General features: G+C 39.9%; 1 protein-coding gene, 1 long non-coding RNA gene and 1 other non-coding gene across 8 annotated transcripts in view; 2 read left to right on the top strand and 1 right to left on the bottom strand.

Moving 5' to 3' along the window:
- VSIG4 (V-set and immunoglobulin domain containing 4) overlaps positions 1-23,406 on the bottom strand; it is a 127,669-nt gene that overhangs the window by 38,688 nt on the left and 65,575 nt on the right. For 2 of the 4 annotated variants that reach the window (XM_059883538.1, XM_059883537.1), the window contains exons 5-6: positions 22,220-22,324; positions 19,469-19,490 (exon numbers count right to left, since the gene is read on the bottom strand). In XM_059883538.1, coding sequence (XP_059739521.1) covers positions 19,469-19,490; positions 22,220-22,324 — 127 coding nt within the window. 4 annotated transcript variants of the gene reach the window in all.
- LOC132344326 (uncharacterized) lies at positions 10,576-17,474 on the top strand. 3 transcript variants are annotated; one of them, XR_009493579.1, is made up of 5 exons: positions 10,771-11,067; positions 12,016-12,076; positions 12,706-12,839; positions 13,938-14,018; positions 15,569-17,474. It is a non-coding gene; the product is annotated as an uncharacterized lncRNA (long non-coding RNA). The 3 variants fall into 3 exon arrangements; XR_009493581.1 differs by having other exon boundaries at positions 10,576-11,067; positions 12,016-13,310; XR_009493580.1 differs by lacking the exon at positions 13,938-14,018 and having other exon boundaries at positions 10,726-11,067; positions 12,016-12,839.
- On the top strand, positions 15,614-15,721 carry MIR223 (microRNA mir-223). Its single transcript, NR_031144.1, has one exon. It is a non-coding gene; the product is annotated as a microRNA mir-223 (primary transcript).

Raw genomic sequence — 23,406 nt, 5'->3', positions numbered from 1 at the left:
TGTAACTTTGTTCATTTCTTTTCAAATTTTCTATCAGTATGTTCATAGAAAGAAAGTAGAGATTTGCAAGAAAACCCAATAGCTGTACAATTTTATCTTCACCTTGAGCCAGAATATGATTCTAGGTCTTTCATTAAGAGCCTACTGTGTGCTAGGTGTGGAGCCTATGAAAAGAGATAACCCTGCTATCTGAAGAGATTTTTGACTGGGGTAGGATTGGAGTTGGCAACTGAACCTGTGTGGAAAGGATCTTTCAATAGGTATTTTAATCAGATTTAACAAGAATTTACAGAAAGTCTGCTTCATGCAGACTTACCCTAAGGTTCTGGGAATCCCAAAGCAAATAAACCAAGGTCCCTGCCTGATTTCATCCTAGGTATGTTAACAGATAACTTAAATGCAATGTAATCAGGCAATAACTGCAAGATCAAACCAGTCAATCCTAAAGGAAAACAACCATTAATATTCTTTGGAAGGACTGATGCTGAGGTTGAAGCTCCAATACCATGGCCACAAGATGCAAAGAGATTACTCATTGGAAAAAACCCTGATGCTGGGAAAGTTTGAAGGCAAAAGGAGAAGAGGCAGCAGACAAACTCTGGGAGATAATGAAGGACAGGAGAGGCTGGTGTAATGCAGTTCATGGGGTTGCAAAGAGTCAGACATGATTTAGTGACTGAACAAAAATATGTAGTGTAGGACACTTTGTCTATGAAGCTAAGAGTGGTTTCCTAAAGATGATAATTGAGCTGAGCCTGAAGAACAAACACAAGGCCACCTTTCAGGATATATGTGAGGGGGCCAGGAAACTTTCCACATCTATAGAGAGGCATATAGACAGGTCAGAGATGTACTACTAGAGTATAAGGGATGTGATGTTGTAGTTAGAATACAGAATAGGTGGATAAGGATGAAGACATAGGTTGTGGACAAGTTGTGAAGGGTCCTGGCTAACTGGTTGAGTAATTTTCAACTTTCAGCTTCAGGCAATGGAGAGCCACTGATCCTTTTTAAGCACTAGAGTAAAAGACCATCCTGACGATAAATTCCAAACTTTAAAGAGAAACACATCATTGACTGAAAATAAGCATCATATTCATATGTATATTTTCATTTTCATCTTAATCATTAAGAACAAGATTATCCTCCCCCTTAAACAGGCACTATGGGAGCTAACCTCATTACTAGGTAACATTTCCTAAATAGTAACTTATTTTGTGCCTCAAACTGAGGATATAGAAATTATCCAAGAGACTCTTGTCCTTGAGGGAACTCCAGGCTATAATGAGAGAAAGTCAGGGGTATGAAATGTCATGATGAAAAGAAGTGTTCTAATGAGTATTAATAAAAATTTATAATTGTAGTCAAAGATGACTGATCTCTCTATCTCGGATTCCCTTTCATAGGGATGTGGATTCCCTTCAGGATTATTAAAAGGTTTGAGGTATAGGGTCAGGGATATGAGGACTTTGACATTCAGGGGGATATGCTCAGTATTCAATTGAATCTACAGATGTGAGTCTGAGTGAACTCCGGGAGTTGGTGATGGACAGGGAGGCCTGGTGTGCTGCGATTCATGGGGTCACAAAGAGTCGGACATGACTGAGCAACTGAACTGAACTGAATATGGAAGTGGGGGGCGGATATAGAGTGAACAAGCTGTAGACACAAGCACATACACACAGAGAAAGATACAGCACTCAAGAAAACAGTTAACATGTAATAAGGAGCAGGAAAAGAAAAGAATTCATAAAGAAAACCAAAAAGAGTGGTCAGGAAGATAAACAAATCAGAGAAAAGTAGGCACGCCAATTCAACTACTCTCATTGAATACTACTCTGGATTGGGTGCTGTGTTAGGCAGTAGGGAAACAAATGAAGAGGACAGTTCCTGCCATAAGCTATGATCTTCTGGCAGAAAGTTGATTTTTATATCTCATCTGAACCATGCTTGTGTGACTTTGATGACAGAATTCATTTTGAAGAGGGAGGTTAACTTATAAACCACAGGAATTTGAGAAAAAAGGAATGGATGACAGCATCATCAATTGCAGAGACAATGAAGGGAATGGGAGCTGGTAGGGAGGCTTTTGGTTTTGTTGAGAAAGAATTCATGCTAATTTGGTGACATCAGATAACAGGGTCAGTGCAGAGATGGGGACAGAAAAGAAAAAGCTTAAGTTATGGTGAATAAGGAAGATAAAAAATGAGACAATTTTTAAAAACTACTTAAACTTTGTGTAAAATGAAGAATGATGAGGTGAGCATTTTTTAAAAGTTGACTGTGATCAACATATGAAACACCAAATAGAATGACATCTGAGAAGAGGCCATTGGGTTGGTAAGCTTTGTGTAAGCAGAGCCAGTGGAGTAATGGAAGCAGGTGAAGTGAGAGTGGCCTTAACCTGAGTTCAGAAACCACTTTGTGTGGCTTAGGAGTAAAAGTGGGAGGTTCAAAATGGCATAAGAAGTTGGAGGCTTGCAACACAGGGACACATATTTGGAGGAGAAGTAGGATAAGGGGAGAGGAAGTTGACTTAAACCACAACAGGCATGGTTCAGATGAGATGAGAGGATCAACTTCCTGCCAGTGGAGCATAGCTCATGGCAAGAGAAGTGAGAGAAACTCTATATTTCCAATCCCCTCCCCAAATTTATAAATAATTCTCCCTATACTTTGCAATAAAAATTGTTACTATCCAGCCTGGAGGCAGTGGAAGTTACAGAAGTTACTAAAATGACTCTTTCAAGTGGCATTTGGTATAGAAGAAAGTAAGAGAATTGCTCAGCTGCTACTGAATGACTTGACATGAATCATTTTGAGCACTCTGAATTTCATTTTTCTCATTTGTAGAAAAGGAAGAACAACTCCTACCTTCTAGAATGATTGTGAAGGTTACTTGAGAGGATGTGCATAAAAGCATCCAGCACAGCGCCTGAGACATAACAGCCATTAGCCAACTGTTAGCTCCCTTCCCCCACTTCCTTTGTTTCCCTAGTCCTATCAACACAATGCTGGAGTCTCCAGATGTTGCTCCCCCTTTCTTCTCCCTATTTATACTTAATAGATAATGAAAATATGAGAAAACCTGTGGATGCTGGGAATCCATGCCACAATGTACAAGAGCTGAGGATGTCTTGGATAGAGTCAAACTATCCAGAGGAGCCCACAGAGCACCCCTCAACCTACCTCCTTTACCAAGCACTGAGTCAAACCAGGCAGCTTTCCAAGATGTCTGATAGCATCAGTGGGTCAGAGAAGTGGGCCTAACTAGTAGTTAGAGACTCTTAGGCTTCTGAATAGGTCTTTGCCTGTCAGACAGATGGCATTTGCTTTACACTACTAAAAGTAAGAGAAGATCCCCCTACAAGTCTCAGGGAGACTCAGGTTCAGCCTCAGGTTCAGCCTCAAAGGGTCTTAGAGTAAAGTCTCAAAACAGGTCTAGAGAAATCCCCAGCCACATGAAAAATGTCATCCTTCACATTCATAGTATCATTTTACAGTTTAGAAAACTTATTTCACATGTTAGGTTAGGATTTATGTGTATATGTTTGTGTTTAATATAAATATTGTTTATAATAAAATTTTAAATTATATAATAAATACATATAGTAAAGAATACAATATATACACAAAATAATTAATTTTAATGTATATGTGTATATTAAACAAGGACTTCCCAGGGGGCTCAGTGGTAAAAGAATCCTCCTGCCAATGCAGTAGACACAAGAGCTGCCAGTTTGATCCCTGGGTCAGGAAGATCCCCTAGTGGAGGAAATGGCACTCCATTCCAGTATTCTTGCCTGGAGAATCTCCTGGACAGAGGAGTCTGGCAGGCTACAGTCCACAGGGTTGCAAAGAGTCAGATATGACTGAACAGCTGAACACATACACACATATATATTAAATAAACAAAACCCAGAGAACTTTACTTAGTCTAGGTCATCCTCGAGATCTCAGTTTTAGACAGTTTGGAAGGAAGACTTACCTAAACTCATGCAAAATTAGATTTACTATTATTTTCTCTTATAAGGCTCTATATTTATCCTACATAAATCTTTATTTTTTATTGTAAGATTGTTTGGTGAGTGCCTATTTCTCTCACTAGAGCAAGAAATCTGGGAGTGTAGTGTCCTGGTCAATTGTATTATCTTTGATATCTCTATCACTCAGAGCATTTGAAAAATTCATAAATGAGAAAAGAGGGTTCTTGAAAACCATCTGTGCTTAGTTGCTCAGCCATGCCAGACTTTTTGTGACCCTGTGGACTGTAGCCCACCAGGCTCCTCTGTTCATGGGAATTCTCCAAGCAAGAATACTAGAGTGGGTTGCCATGCCCTCCTCCAGGGGATCGTCCCAACCCAGGGATCAAACCCAGGTCTCCAGCATGGCAGGCAGATTCTTTACTGACTGAGCCACCATGAAAGCCCTGAAGATAATCTAGTCTGCCAAATTTATAAACAAGAGCAAAGAAGGGAATTCCCTAAGTTCATACTATAAGCCATGGCATAGTTGAGCCTGGAACTCAGCTCTGCTGCCACTGTGTCCAGGACTTTCTTCAATGAATCTTTAATCTTGATTAATTAAGATCCCAGGTCATTAGGAACCAAGGTCAAGGGATGGTCAAGGCACTCAGTATTTACATGTCACCTCATTTTCAGGCCTATACAACATTAATAATTATTTTTCATTAACAAATATTTATTGAACGTTTACTATAAGCAAAGCACTAGAGTTATAGCTGTGAATAAGTTAAAATCACTGCCCTCCTGGAGTTTGGTAGAAGACACATACAATGAACAAAAACATGAAATGTTAGAAGGAAGGTCAAAAGACAAATGCTAAACTATTGACATTTGCAATTCTTATTACATACAAAGGGAGAAATCTAATATATAAAGAACTCTCAATCACAGGAAAAATAAATCAGCAACTTTATAGAAAAGTGGATATTACAGAGATGGTTCTTGACCTCATGGAACTTGTAATGTACTGGGAGAAACCCCTTTTCTCAAAGGTTAGGGAGAGTGGCTGGACTGCATGGTTTTAAGAGACCAAAGGAGATGGTGAGCTTTGAGTAGCCCTTCTCATGCTTTCTTAGGTGCACAGCTAATAAGAGTCTAAATCTCAGCTCTGTCACTTACTAAATATGTGACTCTAAGGGAAATTGCTTAATTTTTTTGAGCTTCTGTGTCTTCATTTTGTGAACAGGGAATAATTCTAATCCTACAAGTTTATTGAGAGGAGTGATAAAATAGATGTGAGAGTATGAAGTATATAATAAGCACTCAACAATACTTTTTTCCTTTCCATTTCCCACATCTCATTCTGCCTAGAACTGAGAATAGAGGAGCAGTGCCTTTTCTTCCATGAATATTTATCTTCTTTTTCTTCTTAACTTGTAATGTCTGGCCTTGAAGGAATTCTCAGCTATGTCATTCTGCTGAGTCCCATGAAGTACCTATTTATTAGTTTCATTTTGAGATGGGGAAATGCATAGTCAGAAACATTAGTAGTTTACCTACAGCTGTAAAGTGGCAAACTGAAGTTCAAATTCAGGTCTTTGAACTACAAACTCAATGCTCTTGTCACTATAATATAAGGCCTTAGGTGACAATCTTCAATGTCTGCCACCAATCAAGTGCCCACTTTTAGCATCTTTGTTGTCACTTAATCTAACTGTAACACTATTAGCAAGAGACATTTGACCATCTACATTATAACACCTTCTTAGGGGTTAGAAAAGTTCAGGATATTCATTGGAGATTCTGAACTACCTGTTATACTAATTGCTGACACTCCTTAGATAAGCCTGTGGAAACTAACTTGCCAATACGGGACAGGAACATTAACGAAAAGAGTTCATTCATCGTGATTATTAGCTGTGGTGTAAGCACAAAGGTTTGGCCTAAATTCTTTTTTTGTCCACAAAAATGCACCATTCTTGCCCTTTGTTTAGTCAGAGGAAACACTAGGAAGATGAAAATGGGGTGAACATGGTTTGCATGCCAAGTCAGTGATACCAGGGGCACCCATCTCAGTCTGAATTTAGAGATTATATATTTTAAAGAAATGCAATTTCATTCCTTCCAAATATATGCAATGGGCTATGACAAGTTTTTCCTCCTTCCTTCCTTCACTGTCCACAACTGTTGCCTATGGGGTTTACCTTTAGGTGAACCATTGTAGGAGTATTTGGCTAGTTTCTTCAGTTAGTTCTGTCATAAATGGAAGCTTCTGAAGAACTCTGATTGGTGGTAAGGTATCATCACAATAATGTAAAGTAATTATTGACCAATTAAATAAATTTTAAAAAGAAGAAGTGAAGAGTACAACCAACTTGCTTTTCTAAGTCTTAAACAACTCTCTAGAACTCCTATCTTATTTACTCTTTTTGACTGCACTGCGTGACTTGTGGAGTCTTAGTTTCCTTTTCAGGCATCGAACCTGCACCCTAGTCAGTGAAAGCATGCAGTCCTAACCACCAAACCACCAGGGAATTCCCATTCACACATATAATTTTTTCTTTCCAAGAAACTAAGCAAAGGTCAGCTCAGACCCTCTAATAGTCATAAATTGGAAATTAATTGAGATTTTTCTGGATATGACTACCCTTGTAGACTGAGATGATAACTGACTTGAGTTTGCTGTTTGTTAACCAGAGCCATATTAAATATTTTTGTATATTGCTTTAAAAATCTAACCCTTCATAAATTGTTGCATAGCCTTTGGGCAAATGACACGACCTCCTTGAACTTCAGCTCTTCATATGTCATATGAGGTTAATTTTAGTATCTTCCTCATAAGGTTGTTGTGAGGATATTGCATAAACTAATACATACAAAGGGCTTTAGACAGTGCCTGGCACTTAGTAAATTTTCTTGGTAAGTACAAGGCCTTTGCCTTGTTTCTCCCAGAACACGTTTGATGAGTTGGACAGGCTTTGGGGCTGCTCTTATTCTAGTATATCTATAGATATTCAAAGATATTCTTGGGCTATATTTACCCTGTTATATCAGTGGTCCCTCCATTCATACAAGCTCACCATGCTCTTTTTTACCTCTGCAATTTTACTTTTGTTCTTCTTTCTGCCTGGAATGTCCTTTTCTGACTATTAATCTTAATTATCTTTCAAGGCTGTTTTTAAATGCTGCCACTTCTGTGAAGTCTCCAAGCAGTTGGAATTAATTTTTCTTTCCACACCCTTGACTCCAGAGTTGCTTGTATTGAAGATGAAAGAGTATTGAACTACCTGCACCTTCTCTGGTTTCTCATGTCTCATTGGATAAATTTCAAACTCTCAACAGTATACAAGGGCTTCTTCAGTTTGATCTCTTTACTTCTCTTACATTGCTTTGAGCTATTCTTTCCTTTCCTTACTCTATTCTAGACCACATCAACCTCCTTATCTTCTTGGAATATGCCACATATTTTCCCACTTTAGAGATTTTACATAAGCTGTTTCTTCTGTCTAGAATAGCTTTTCACAATTATTTGCTTGGCTCATTCCTTCTTATTCTTCAGTCTCATTTCAAAATTTACTTCCTCTGAGGGGTTTTCTCGACCTATCCAAGCCTTGTGGATTAGGTTCCCTGTGTCCTAACTTTCTGAGATTCCCCCTTTCTTGTCATATTTACCTGTAACTATTTGTTCAATGACTATTTTTCACCACATTGAAAGTGCCAAGAAGGGAGGCATCTTATGTGTCTTGTTCTCTGTACTCCGAGTGCCTCACATCATGCCTGATATTAAAAAAAAAAAAAAAATTGTTGAGTGAATGCATCTATTCCAGCCTCGTTTTAGATATGGCTCATAGAGGGAGAGGGTTTTACTCAAAGTCACATAAAGAATCAGTGGCAGAGAAGACTGTAGTCTATGTCTCCTGACTTCAGGTGCAGTGCTCTTTTCCTTATATTCACTCCACTATAGTACTTGTTCTTCGTATTAATCTGGGTCCTAGGATAGGCTGTAAATTCCTTGAGAGCAGGGACTACATCTTGTACTTTTGCTGTCCAATTGTGGTAGCTACTAGCTACATGTGGTGATTGAATATTGTCATGAACTGTAGGTTTAAAATACACACAACATTTTAGAGTGTAGAATACCTCATTAAAACATGTTTTCATTGCTTACTGGTTAGGAAAACGTCTTGGATGCATTGGGTTAAATAAAATATACTATCAAAATTGCTTTCATCTATTTATTTTTTCAAATTTCTAATGTGGTTATTAGAAAATTTTTGGCTTATGTTACATTTCTATTAGATGTATACTACTGCTCTGTTGTGTGTGTGTGTGTGTGTGTGTGTGTGTATATATATATATATATATATATATATATATATGTATTTTCCCCTTGGTACCACCTATAGAGCTTCGCAGCTGATAAGTACTCGACACACACATGTTGAATAAACTTGAGCTATAGTTGGTATATTAATTACTGCCATGTTGCTTGTTACTCTCACTGGGTTTTGGGGAACCTCACAGTGAACCATCTGCCCTCAAGCTTATGAGTACATGAAATTCTTCGATCTTGGCCTGAGGGTGCCCTATGCATTGCATCAGTCTTTGGGTTTCCTTTTGCAGGAAGCCCCAGTGCAATCATATACACAACAATCACCAAAGTTGAGGTGGAGTGTGTGGACACTGGCTTCTTGCACAGGAAGTGGCCTTAGCATTGCAATTGTTCCTGGGGCCTTTTCTTGACAGGCTTCCTATAGTGGGTGGGGGTAAATGAGCAGGGAGTTGAACTCAGTGTTGAGAGGGGCTTCTCATTTCTTTTATGGGGGTGAGGTAGGCTAAGGAATGTGGGGATCTTGGGCTCCTTCATTTGATTATGCACTGATGCATTCACTTATTCAACTCACAGTTATAGAGCAACTATTTCATTCTTGGTCCTGTGAAGAAAGGAAGGGATCAGGCACAGTCTCTATTTAGCAGTTTTTGGTCTGGCAAAGAGGCAGGCAAAGCCAGGAGCAATTAATTTTGTCAAGAGTGGGTGGTCACAGAAGGCTTTCCAAGGACAGTAATCATCATTACTTTCTCTATCCATCTTTAAAAATATAGGTTTTTACCTATTTTTTTTATCTTTTTTTATTTTATTTTATTTTTAAACTTTACATAATTGTATTAGTTTTGCCAAATATCGAAATGAATCTTTATCCTTCTTTTTCTAAGAACCTTTCTAATCACCACCACCTTCTTACTCTCTGCCCTGGAAGAATCATGGCTTTCTCACTCTTCTGATAGCATTTTGTACCTTCATCAAATCACTTGTCTCACACTGTAGAAATATTTATTTCCTTGGATGTATGCCTACATCCCTCTCCTCTTTAGCTTGAGAATTCCTTGATATGATGTGGTGGCTGGTGCTCAAACAAGCTGTGCATGATTTTTCAAAGACATAATTAATCAGTTTCAGAGATGGATCTATAACCCAGGGGCTATAACACAGTATCTAAGACATAAGAATTCTGACTCAAAATTTAGTGTTTTTTATTTTTTCATTTCAACACTGAGTGAATAAATGAATGCATCTACAGTGTGAGACTCCAGCACCTTCTGCCTGCTCCCTTTATCCACCTCACTTCCCCCATATCTTGTCTCATAAGTACAGTCAAGCCAAAGAACATCCAAAGTGAAAGAATTCTATGTCTTTTGGTTGGACAACAGACCTAAAGGAAAAGTCCCTTTTGTGTATTGCTGCAAATTTGGCCCTTCCCAGCATGCTTTGTGTTTATGAGGTAAAAAGAGGCTCTGATTTACTGTAGTTCAGACCTTTTGCACAGTAGGCATGAGTTGTAGATCCTCCTGACTCTAAACACTCTTTTTTCACGGACCTACTATGAAGCTCAAATTTGCCATCATGCAGAGTACATCATATGGAATTACAGGCTGGATGAATCTAAAGCTGAAATCAAGATTGCTGGGAGAAATATCAACAACCTCAGACATGTAGATGATATCACGCTAATATTAGAAAGTGAAGAGGAACCAAAGAGCATCTTGATGAGGGTGAAAGCGGAGAGTGAAAAAGTTGGCTTAAAACTCAACATTCAAAAAACTAACATTATGGCATCCAGTCCTATCACGTCATGGCAAATATAAGGGATAAAAGTGGAAGCAGTGACAGATTTTATTTTCTTAGCCTCCAAAATTACTGTGGATGGTGACTACAACCAGGAAATTAAAAGACATTTTCTCCTTGGAAAGAAAGCTATAACAAACCTAGACAGCATTAAAAAGCAGAGACAACTCCTTGCCAACAAAGGTCTGTATAGTCAAAGCTCTGGTTTTCCCAGTAGTCATGTATGGAAGTGAAGAGTTGGACCATAAAGAAGGTTGAATACTGAAGAATTGATGCTTTCAAATTGTGGTGCTGGAGAAGACTCTCTAGAGTCCCTTGGGCATCAAGGAGATCAAACCAGTCAATAGTAAAGAAAATCAACCCTGAATATTCATTGGAAAGGCTGATGCTGAAGCTGACGCTCTAATACTTTGACCACCTGATGTGAAGAGCTGACTCCTTGGAAAAGTCTCTGATGGGAAAGAATGAAGGCAAAAGAAGAGGGGGACAGTAGAGGATGAGATGGTTAGATAGCATCACCGACTCAATGGACATGAATCTGAGCAAACTACAAGAGATAGTGAAGGGCAGGGAAGCCTGTCATGCTGCAGTTCATCGGACAGAAAAGAGTCAAACATGAGTTAGCAACTCAGTAACAACAATTGCTACTTTAATTGAAGATGTTGTTTCCAGAGGGTCCCTGTTAAAAATCTAGGAGAGTACCTTAACTGATAAATGAGAAAAAAAAAAAAATAAAATAAAAGTGGGTAGCTGAAATTACTCAATCTCTAGGATATAAGAAGAGAGGAAGGGTCCCTCCCTAGGACAGTGCTCAAGGGACAACCCTGACTCCACCCCAAGTTTTAGTAAGAAACAACAACAACAACAACAAAAAAGGAACTGAATCTTTCTAGAAGATAGATCTGGGGAAACTAGTCTCAAGGACTAAGTCAATAAATTATTCTGGTAGAAGAAAGTTTTCTACAGAGCAGTGTGAATGTGAGTGAATCCCTATTCAAGCTATCCCCTACAGCCTCTAAGCCCTGCATATGCAGAGAAGACCATAGTGAGAGAGTGGCAGTGATGGAAGGGTTAAAAAGTAACCAGGGAATATTTGAGTTGGAGAGGCCACCAAGATCATCTAGTTCAATCTCTGTTGGCTAAATGGGAAAGTAAGATTAAGGGAGGGAATAGAGCTGACAGATCTGGGAGTAGGACACAAAACTCCTGGCTTCCAGGATGTTTTTTTTTTTTTTTTTTTTTTTCTCTTGAACCTGAATTTATACTACTGTATGTGTCTTGGATAGATTATTCACTGAGTCTTGAGTACTGCAAAGAGTCCTATTTCTGCTCTATAGACTAAGGACTGAGACTTGGGCATTGCAATCATTGACAGTGATCATGCAAATATAGCCTGAAAGCATAGTAGGAATTGCCTCTATGACATGCCATCTGCCATGTCATCAGGTTTCATGATGTAGTGCCTGCATAGTGGGAATTCAGTCTTCCTGGCTGTGAATGGAAACTGCCCAAGGATTGCAAACAACAGGATCTAGGAAATCATTTACTTTCTTATATCTGTCATGTTCCTCATGAATCCTGAAGGTCATAGTTGAATTTAAGGGTCTGGCATTATCTTTTCCTTCTTAAGGTCAATTACTTTCTTTGTAATCAAAATGAGAGAGTAGAAAAAGCCTAATATTTGGAATCAGAAAGACCTGAGCACAAATTCTGCCTTCTCAATTATTTCCCAGTTTTGTTTCTTTAGAAAAGCCACTTTACTTCTATGTGTCTCAGTTTCTTCACCTATAAATAGGAAAAATGATAGTACCATACTAAATGGTTGTTGATTAAATAACACATGTAAAACACGTAATAAAAGCATTATGCAAAACATATAATAAATGCTTTGTAGGTATGACATTTCTTTTTTCATTCTGTCTTAAGTTCCCTAGATGCCAGAATGCAACCTGTGGGCAGAACTGTGCTACCAAGGCCAGCTTCAAAGGTATGTGATCTGTAAAGTTTCACAGGTCTTCATGCTTAAAAAAGACCCCAAATTTAGCTTAATGTTCTGCTGTCACCATCTTGATTTTCTTTTCTTTTTTTTTTTACAAGGATCCCTTCATTTTGTACCTGTAAATTTACTCCTGTAAATTATATTTTGTGCCAATGGACTTAAAATGAATGTTTTAGGAACAGGAAACATTCCGACAGGATGAGAGAACACATGAATTTGGAGTTGACAGAAATAGATTCAAGTTCTATGTATGCCACTATTTTGCTTTTTTATATCAGGCATTTCCTTTTATCCTTGAGAAGATCAGTTTCTAAATTTTGACAATTTTTGTTTGACAATGTCTTAGCTTTGACATTTCAGGACTCTTTCAATAATTCTAAGGAAACCTCTCTGGCCATAGGCAGAACCTAGGGCAGCCAGAGCTCTCTACTTCAACTTTATGAAGCTTGGGGAATTAGTTCCTGGTGGAGTTCAGTGGCAGTGGGCAAGGGCATAGCAGTGGGGACTGTTGCTGCAGTAGGAGACCCTTTCACAACGGCACTGTTTTGTCATTTTGCACTCAGATTTCCGTTGGCTAACCTCAGCCTTATCTTCCTCATTTCTGTTTCCTCTTGAAGACACCAAAGGCCCTTCAAAACATAGGACCTTCCTGCTCAAAGCATAAAGCCCAGTTCCCTTTGACTTCTGCAGGATGGCGCATCACCAGGGAACCTATGCCTCCTACAAGACGAAGGCACCAATTCAGTAACAGGTATAGTATCCACTTGCCCTCTCTGTTTGGGTTCCCAAACTAGGGCAGTGTCTATGGCTACTAAAGGTGGCTTGGATCTACTCATCTCATTCTCTTTGGACACTTATGAATCCTGGATCAAGGGTGGGGGAGAAGAAGGGTCCCATTGGTCCCCTTCTGTCCTGAATCCTAAAATGGTAATAACAGACAGTTTAGGAGACAGTCAAATGGGAGTGGAAAGTTCTCTGGAACCAGAAGTCAGGATATTTGAATAGCAGTTCTGGTTTTGCTGTTTACCCATTATGTATCTTTGAACAAGTCCTTTCTCTATTCTAGGACATATATTTTTGGCCTTTTCTGCAAAAAATGGGAGGGGAAAGATTAGATGAATTGTATCCAGAGACTCTTTTAATTTTTATATTTCTTATTTTGAAGGTTGTCAGCCCTCTGTTGAGAAGGGATGTGAAAGTGATGCTGAGTAAATATCTCTGGGTGAGGCTGAGCAGGGGGTTTAACTATGCCTAAAAAAAAAAAAAAAAAAAAATCCATACTGCTCCCAGTGTGAGGATGCACAACTGGGTCAGTTGCAGGGCAAGTCTTACTACTTGGTATATTAGACCTCCCAGGGCAGGCAGAGAACAGATGATATTTTATGTAGTGTAACAGACCAAGAGAAAAGCTTTCAGTGTCCCTCAATACCGCTCCATGTAGATATCCACCTCTTCTTCCTATGGGTTTGGCTAGCTTTTCTCAGCTAAACTTGCTTTCATTATACTCTATGGGAGAGGCATGGACTAGAACATCAAAAGTGGAAATAAAACCAGTGTAGTTTCAGCTCAACTACTGACTCCATTAATACTGGGACGAAATGGTCTATAAGGCTCTTAAGTTTCATGTACTAAAAAAGAATCTTTAACCTCTTCAAATCTCTCTTCCTTTTTGATGAAGTCAGAAAGGGTGTTCAGAAGGCTGTGGGCACATCCAGTTTATCCAGGTCTTCTCACAAAAGCTGGTAGTCAATAACACTGATAATAGAAGAAAGGCATCAGTACAGTTCTCTCTCTCTGGCCACCCTGAACTCAAACTGTATTAATCAGCTTCCTTGGCTGGCTTCTCCAGGGACCGAGCTAAGGTGTCCGTGAACTCCTATATGAAAGGCTCTGGAAAGGTCACCAGACCCTTTTACAACAATTTTGCCAGGTAAGTTTTCTTGTTACCATTTCCAGGGGAGACAACTGAAGCTCAAAGGACAACTGAAACCTAAGGGAAAACTTTCCCAAAGCCACGGTTGGCTAATCGGTGCCCACAGCAACATTAGAAAAGTCTGTATAAAAGTTTGTCTTTGTTCTAAATCAGACAAAGTTTGTCTGATTCTTTCCACTATGGCCTATCTGGTGATCATGATTGTTGCTTTGGCTGAAAAAGCCACACTTCTGGGTCACTTGGAATGGATTGGATAGGTAGAGAGGGAAATGATTGGATAGGTAGAGAGGCAGAGGGTGGAAAATACTGTTTAGAGCTTTAAGTTTGAAGTTCCTCTCAGATATCAAATTGGAGGAGCATGTCACCCCTTTGAGGCTTCCTGGTGGTGCTAGTGGTAAAGAACCTGCCTGCCAATGCAGGAGACATGAAATGCAGGTTCAAACCATGGGGTGGGATGATCCCCTGGAGGAGGGCATGGCAACCCACTCCAGTATTATTGCCTGGAAAATCCCATGGACAGAGGAGCCTGGTGAGTTACAGTCCACAGGATTGCAAAGAGTCAGATTCAACTGAAGCAACATAGCACGCATGCACACACATCACCCCCTTACCAACATATATTCAACTGAAAGAGTTAAGGTTTATTTATTTTTTACAAAAATACACTCTGCTGTTTCATTGACAGAGAAGTCCCTCTGCCTTGTCTTATCTAGGATAAGGCCTTCTCACCTCATGGGGCAGTTTTATATTCTTTGGAATGTTTGCAATTTTCATGCCAGTATTTAATATAAGCCAGTTACTTTCTCATATATCAACTATCACACTTGGGGAGAGGAAGAATTTGACACAGACAACCCGGAACTTTTAGGAACAGGATTTGGGCATTGCTAAGGGAATTCTCTCAGAAGTTCCAGGCATGCATGATCATGCTCCTGGTAGCTTCTTTATTTTTCACATGACTGCATTGAATGATCCCAGTAACTGACTGCCAAGTCCACTGCCAACAATACTTACACCCATTTTGTGGATGTGGAAAACTAGAGTTCAAAGAGATGGAATGATTTATCCAAGATTTCTCAACTACTTAATAGAAGAGCCAGAATTCATGCCCAAGCTTAGCCTAAAAGCCTTTGTTCACAGTCATAACACTGTAAGAACATAACGTACTGAGTAGCACACATAGCACACATAGCATAGAACACTGTGTGAACTGTGAGAACACTGTGAGAACCATAGGAAGGTGAGACATGGACATTAACTCTGGGACCTGGTCTTTTCCTGCACAGAGAACCTCACTGTAGCTAAGGACCCCTAGAAATGCCATAGCTATAGGACTCAGGCCTGAGAACCCCCCAACTGGGCATTGGGACTTCACCTGCAGTATCAACTGGGCCTTCCACATATACCATAAAGATCCTTCTTCTTGTTAAAAGCCTTATTGCCTATTTCATTCACTTCCTTATTTTGATGATTCACCTAGTCCCTACAGCCTCTGCAGTTTCCCTGGTGCTCAGGGTGTGACTCCTTTCTCTCTCTTTCCCTCCAAGGTCACATCTTCCAGGATGATCTCGCCTCCCCACTGAAGCCCCTGGCCCAGCCTCCTGCAGTGCCATGCTCCGTGTATTTGACAAGCTGAGTTGGACACTCCATGTAGTAGTGTCAGTTTGTCAAATACCCCAAGTGTGGCATATGCCTAGCAGCTCCAGGCCGAGACACTTGAGATACAACAGAAGAGAGACAGTTGGATACAAGAACACTCAGCAAATACCAACTAAATTCTCAGAAGTTATTTTTGGTGACTTTGAGGGAAATAAACCATTATACATGAAGGTGTGGGGGAAAAATGAAGCAGCTCTGCTACACACAGTGGGAGCCCTAGGGGGACACAATAGTCTTGAAAAGGCATTTGGGCATTTTCAAGGGATGTAAACGTTCTTTGATTCATACTTTCTTCCTTCACACTCCCCTCCCAGAGTCACAGAGCAAGGACATCAGGACTTAGGAACCCAATTTCTTGACACTTTATCTTGACTTCTAAACACACTCTGACCTTACTTATCTCTCTCCTTTTCCTCATGCTGTTTCTCCTTCTGGGAATACCTTCTTTATTTCTCTCTTCTCAACTAATTCTTTCCCATAATTCCTGGCCCAGCCAAAGTCCAGCATCTCCAAAGACTTGAAAGTTAACTTATATTCTTTCCTGCTTCATTCTTCAACACACTCCTTGCCTGGGTGCTTGTATGTACCCATTTATCTCTTACTGGCCAATGGTACCTTTTGAATTGTTAGTGAACTTATTTCTGTTTTTTTTGGTTTGTCTTGTTTATTATTATTATTTTTTTTAATGGCCGAATTCTCAACAACAACCTTGAAGGAGTTCTTAAACAAATTCAAGCTTTTCTGACACTCAATAATGGATATATTCTAAAGTCATATATTTTGGACAAAGTTTTCTAACAATATTTCAAATATTTCGTAATTTCTTTTTTAAATTTAAATTTATTTATTTTAATTAGAGGCTAATTACTTTACAATATTGTGTTGGTTTTGCCATACATCAACATGAATCCTAAGGGAAGTATTTTTTTAGTTCCCCACTAGATTGTGAACTCCTAGAGAACAATATTCTTTCCGTGATTGCTCTCTCCCCATTCCATCCCTACTCTAACCTCAGCACAGTGCTCTAGTTACAGAAAATACTTAATAAATTCTTATTGATAGAAAAATTTTCCACTAGTACCTTAACTTTGGACCTTTGGGTCAAATGCTACCCAGGAACTTTGTGAAAAACCAATTTTGGTAACTACAATGCTATAGGGTGTGTGAGGTAACTGCCAACATGGAGGGTTTTATCCCTGAGAAATAGGGTCAAGAGTCAGAGGATGAGAGCAAAAAAGTAGACTCAGAGAGCAAGTAAGTTTTGGAATTACTTGATAGCAAAAAGTTATATAGATACTTTATTGGAGGATTTTTCAGAGACTTTAATATTGAAATATTGCTTTGGAAATCTCCGAGAGAGAGCCATAGAGTGAAACATTTCCCATGCTTATCTGATTATGGAATTTTTTTCTGTGGTCCATTTCCTGGGTCTTGAATTTCATGGAACAAAATTTGAGAAACTACCTTAGAGGAACTTTATATTTTTCATCTTTTCTGGAGATCTTGTCTTTTTACCAAACAGCTACTTGCCTAAGACAGGTCCAATGTTATCGCATCATTTTTGTTTACTCTATACTGTATATTTGGACTAGGTCTATACTTAGGACTTTCTTACTGACTTATTTTATATGTAAAAAATTATCAGGTTTTGGACAGAGATGATCTCTGGAAGTTTCCTGCTGTAATATATATATGATCCTAGGTCTGTAACTTTATCTTTTGTGTGACATTTAATCAACTTGTAGCATCCATGTTAACTGGCATCATTAAAATAATTTAAATGTTTGCTTTCAATTTTTTCTACTCTGGAACAATTTATGTAGCAACAAAAAAATGCATACAGGCCCTGGTGATGGAAGTACTCCTTGATTCATTACTTTCATTCCTATAAAACAAAGGGCTCCTTGCTCACTTTTGTGTATAATTTTGACTTTTGTAATCAGTGTATGGGGGGCAGCTGTTGGTTAAATCTGAAATGACCTTGGAATTGCATTGTAATCAAAAGTGGTGCATATCAGCTTCCATAGAGGGTGAAGAAGTTGATTTGACATGAATTACCTGAGGAAAAGTTGAACTTGCCCAGAGCAGGTCTTCACTGAGGAGAATGATTTAAAAAGTACATTGCATGCACACATATTCAGAAAGATAAACACACACACACACACACACACACACACACTCAGACTCCTAGTATCTATTCTGCTTGAGAAGAAAGACTTCCATGCTGTGACCTTTACCCCACATTATAAGAAGGGGTCAGGAGATAAAGATGACCTATGAAAAGTATAACTTTTCCAAAGATGTTATGAATCTAGGAAGTAAAAATCTGAGGGTGATGCATCTATAGTTTGGAAAGAAGGAGAGCTCTTTATCTGTCGACCCACAGTCCCTGAGACAGAAGAAAGACTCCTTTTTTTATGGTTTCCAATTAACCTGGGTAGAGTCACCCAGGTGGAGCTGGAAGGATGATTAAGAGAAGAATAGAAGGCAGTTGAGTACTCTTTTACCAAAGGTTTATTGTGTTTCAGTGAGCTCACTGCTGAAATGAAGTAAGGATAGCATGGGTGCAAGGGAAGAAAAAACAAAAAAGAAAAGGTTCTATCCATACTCCCAGGGCCTCAATCATCTCAACTAGTCTTACTTTAATCACTCTTGGTAGGTACTTGAGAGAGGACCAATATGACCAATGTTGTTATTATGCTTAGATATTTATTGAGCATCAAAAGAATATTAGAGCACTAGGCTCATAGTACAGGAGCAGATCTGATCCCTGGTCTGTTTCATGATAATCTTGATTCAGAGTTATCTGGCACTAGGGAAAGGGAAGTGACCTGAACCTAACTCATCCTCTGAGCTGGCAGAGCTGAGCCTCTCTCTGGTCGTTCAGTGGTAAGAGGACAAAGTTGAGTGGCATCTGGAGGCATGGTGACCAAGTCCTAGTGCTACGGGCACTTTTTTCTGATGTTTGGAGAAAAGCAATGGAAGCTGTAGGCAGGACAACTAGAAGGGTCTAGGGCATGGCCCAGCAGCAGGCTTGCTTGAGGTACATATGGCAACTTCTTAGGCAAAACCAATTACTCTTAGGAACCCCATTGTTGGCAAGGAAGACATGTTGGACTAACCAGGAAGAAACAGCAGGGAAAGGGGCCATGTAGAATTCCTGGGCTGAATAGGCAATTATGTCAATAGACATCACCTCAGTAGGACATTTTTAGCAGACATTCTTGACCTTGGTGGCTAGAAGCTCATAATCCAGGGAATCTGTATGCAGCAGATGAGCATAGTCACTGTTGATCTGGGTGATGATCTGGTACTCCTGGCCCAGGCAAGGCTCGTCAGAGTAGTCATTGCCCAGAGTCTGGGAAGCTGGCTCTTCATCGGAGCAGCCACTTGTGAAGAGGGCCACCCTCATTGTTTCACCAGAGTCACTGGCCTCCCTGGCATGAAACCTGTGGTCCAAGAGCCCACCACCCATGAGAAGAAACTTGAATCTGGTACCTTGGTTTCCCACTTTTCTGCCCCAATTATTGACAACTGACCATCAGGCACCTGCCACCCAAGGATTCTTGGAACAGAGGTCTAATGGACTTGGGTTATTTTGTGTGTTCACTGGGTCAGGACAGTACCACAGGAGGTGCTTCTGAGAGGGAAGAAAGTTGTGCCCTGACCTTGAAGGCCTCTGGGCTTAATATTGGGTCTGTACCAAACCCCCTTGCCTCTATGCCAATAATCAACAAACTTGAGGACAAGGAACAGGTCAGAAGATAGAAGATGAGAAGCTATCTTACCTGGCCACTTCATAGACATGATCTAGAAAAAAAAAAAAGAAGAATCAAGTCAGAAGTCTCCATAGGGAATGGGTAAGGGCCAAATGCAAGTCCTTGTGAAAATAAAAGGGAAGAAGAGACAGAAAGGGGGAATCACAATATGTCTCAGCCTTCCAACAAATAGAAGCTGTTAGGAAGGTGGGTTGAAATACAGATTTACCTGTTTTTCAACAGATGCAGATTTATCTGGGAAAGGAAGAGGAAGCACACTTGATCACTGTCATCTTTGGCACAGTCTGACTCTGGACATTGGGCTAGAGCTTGGTGTGATGGGGGATGGACACTGGAACTGGATCCACTCTCCACCCAGGAGTCTTGCCAAATATCCTTCAGGGAGTCTTTATGAAAAACTTGGCAGCCATTCAGACCCCAGACAAAAGGGCCTGAATTATCAGTCTGATGCCCGAGACTATAGCTTGAGTCATTCGCAAGTGCATTTATCCCCATCCTGCAACCAGGAAGGATCTTGGAATAAATCACCATTGCCCCCTAGTGTCTGTGGAGAAGAAGTATCTACATTCCACGTAGGCTTAAAAGCTCTCTAAGTGAGTAAGTGAAGTCGCTCAGTTGTGTTCGACTCTTTGCAACCCCATGGACTGTAGCCTACCAGGCTTCTCTGCTCATGAGATTCTCCAGGCAAGAATCCTGGAGTGGGTTGCCATTTCCTTCTCCAGGGCATCTTCCCAACCCAGGGATCAAACCCAGTTCTCCCGCATTGCAGGAAGACACTTTAACCTCTGAGCCACCAGGGAAGCTCTATAGCCTGGTACAAAGATGGATGTACTGCCCTCTAGGTGCTTGTAATCTTTCAGAGATGCAACTGGAAATGTAAGCATTAAACCACAACAAAGCAAAAACAGAATGCTGCAGATCTTTTGTTTGGTGATAAAGCCTTAAATTTCCATGTCTTACCTCCCTGATTGGCTCTGCAGCTTTCATACTGTAGGATCTTTTTCATTTTTATATGCCTAGTGCATGGTACATAGTAGGTACTCAGAAGCTACATGTTAAATTGAGATGATGCCCTGAGGCTGTCTCCCTTATACAGAGATAGTATGCAGGAATTCTGGAAAGGCAATCTAGGGAGGAAAAAGTATAAAGACATGAGGTGTGTCACCTATTTGCCTGTTTGACTTCAGTGACTTGGAATGAAATTAGGTCTAAGAGAATGGTGGGGGTTGACAAGATAGGCCAGAGCCACATTACAGAGGGCCTTCAATGGGATGCTACATTTTGACCTCTGTCCTCTGAGTCATGGGGAGCCCTGGACTGTTTTTGAAAGGGAAATAATCTAGTATTGTTACAGTTTATACTTAGTCTTATTGAGACTATAATGAATGTTTTCCTTTTAGTACACCTAGGATTTGTGGCAAATTAAGATATCTCCACTTCCAAGTTTAGCTTCACGGATCATAGCCACGGTAATTGGCCAAGACAAGAGTTTTTACTTCAAACCCAGGACAAGGAGAAACCCAAGGCTTCCTCCTCTTTTTGGGTTGGAGAGACCTATGGTAGAAATCAGACTATTAGGGAGTAGGAGCTACTTCAAAGGAAGAGACACATAAATGCTAGTTAAAATGACTAGTGCAAAAGGAATTGAGATGTAGTTAGGCTTTACTTAGAAGTAAACATTAAGAGTCTCTTTTTCTTCTGTTGGCAAACAGATGTTAAATGACCCTGACAACTACAGTGTAATCATGTCACTGCCTGGCTTAAATTTTTTAAGTGATTTTTAATGCAAGGCTTAGAGAAGAAATTCCAAATTCCTTAACCTGTCATCCAAGACTTTCTAGAATCAGGAATGAACTTATCTTTTCCTTTGTATTTCTCTATTGCTTGGCTACATGAATTTTCTCTATTGATGACTCCACTCATATTTATCTTTTACAATTTCACCCCTTTATTCATGTAATTTCTTGTATTTGTAGAATATTGTCCCCTATCAATGGCTTTCATCCTCCAAGGCATGGTCTAAGTCCTGCCTCCTCCTGAAAGCCCTTGATAATTATTCTACCCCTAACTGATTCTCCTATCCTTTGGATCTTTTTAGCATTGATTATCTTCTCCAAGCTTTGAGTTCACAACCTTTATAGCTAGGTATTGTTATTGATAAACTCCATGACTCTACCTTGATTCCATTAATTAAACTGTAAATAACTTGAAGCAATAATTGTTACTTCTCCTTCTCTTGCATCCTCATTAAAAATCCACTATGTAGATGCTGTGCCAGGTTGAGTAAAAAGATTTGTGAATTAACTTTCATATGTTGTACTCTTATTGCATGTCTGTCTCCATGGATTTCCTATCCTCACTTTCAGGATAGGCTGGGGACCCTTTGAAGTGCCTAACATAGTGCTTGATGCAGAGTTTATGCTGGGGTTTCTTTGGAAGGAATGATGCTAAAGCTGAAACTCCAGTACTTTGGCCACCTCATGCGAAGAGTTGACTCATTGGAAAAGACTCTGATGCTGGGAGGGATTGGGGGCAAGAGGAGAAGGGGACGACAGAGGATGAGATGGCTGGATGGCATCACTGACTCGATGGACGTGAGTCTGAGTGAACTCCGGGAGTTGGTGATGGACAGGGAGGCCTGGTGTGCTGCGATTCATGGGGTCACAAAGAGTCGGACACGACTGAGTGACTGATCTGATCTGATCTGTACTGCTGAATGAAAGAATAAGCAAAAGCCACCCATTCATATTCATCACTCACCCTGTTGGGATGTCTTCCTGCAGACCATGATATAAGTCATGGTGATGAACACTATACAGCACAAGGAGATGATGAGAATTATGGCAAAGATAGACAGGCCTTTTCCTAGGGGGCAAAACAAGACCAAGTGGTATCTGGTTGAAAACAGTCCAGAAACAGAGACTCCAAGGATCAGTCTAGACTAGCTCACAGTTCTTTCTTTTCCATCTTCTCCTAACTTATTTAGCTAGCCAGAGAGACAAACAAAACCCTGGATCCATGAAAAAGACTTGAAAGAAGCTAGAGACTCCATGTACATGCAAGTTATTTCAGGTCCACTCATTGATGGCTGATTGGCCTGGACATTTGAACCAGTACTCCATGCTTTCCATGGGGCCAAGACAAGAGGTTTCTCACATTTTCTTAGGAGAAAGTGCTTCCCAGCTTCACAAAAATACTACCGTATTGAGATTATGATCAATTACTTCTCTGTCCAAGTATTCAGGTTTCTTAATCCTCAAAACATATTTCCACTGTCTCCTGGGTTACCTATCTAAATCATGAAGGAAACCCCTGGACTAGGCTTCTGGTCCTGGGTCTGTTATTTATTTGCTGTATGACTGTAGTAGGCAGAATAAGGGTCCTCCAAAGATGCTCATATTCATATCCCCAGTATGTTAGTTTACATTGTAGGGAAGAATTAAGATTGCAGATATATTTAAGATTGTTAATTCATTGACTTTGAAGTGGGGAGATTATCTTGAAATATCTGGGTGGGCTCAATGGAATCTCAAGGGTCTCCCCAAAGTGGAAGAAGGAAACAGAAGAGGGGATGATAGTGAGATATTTGAAGATACTACATTGCTAGTTTTGAAACTGGTGGAAGGCAATCAGAAGCCAAAGAAAGAAGGTAACCTCTAGGAACTGAAAGGAGGACAAAGAAACTGATTATCCCCAGTATCCAAAAATAACACAGCCCAATTATACCTTGATTTTAGCCCAGTATGTCAGACTTCTGATGTCCAGAAGTATAGGATAATACATTTGTGTTATTTTAAAGTGCTAAGTATGGGGTACTTTTTCAGTAGTCCTAGAAGGCTAAATACATAGAAGTCATAGAAGAATAAATACAGTGACTTTAATCAGATTTTTTTACTAATACCTTAGTTTCCCCATAAGTTCAATGAAAATATTGGATGATGTCTAAT

This window comes from Bos taurus, chromosome X (genome assembly GCF_002263795.3).
Source record: "Bos taurus isolate L1 Dominette 01449 registration number 42190680 breed Hereford chromosome X, ARS-UCD2.0, whole genome shotgun sequence".
NCBI lineage: Eukaryota > Metazoa > Chordata > Mammalia > Artiodactyla > Bovidae > Bos > Bos taurus.
This window is presented reverse-complemented; position numbering and strand designations above follow the sequence as displayed.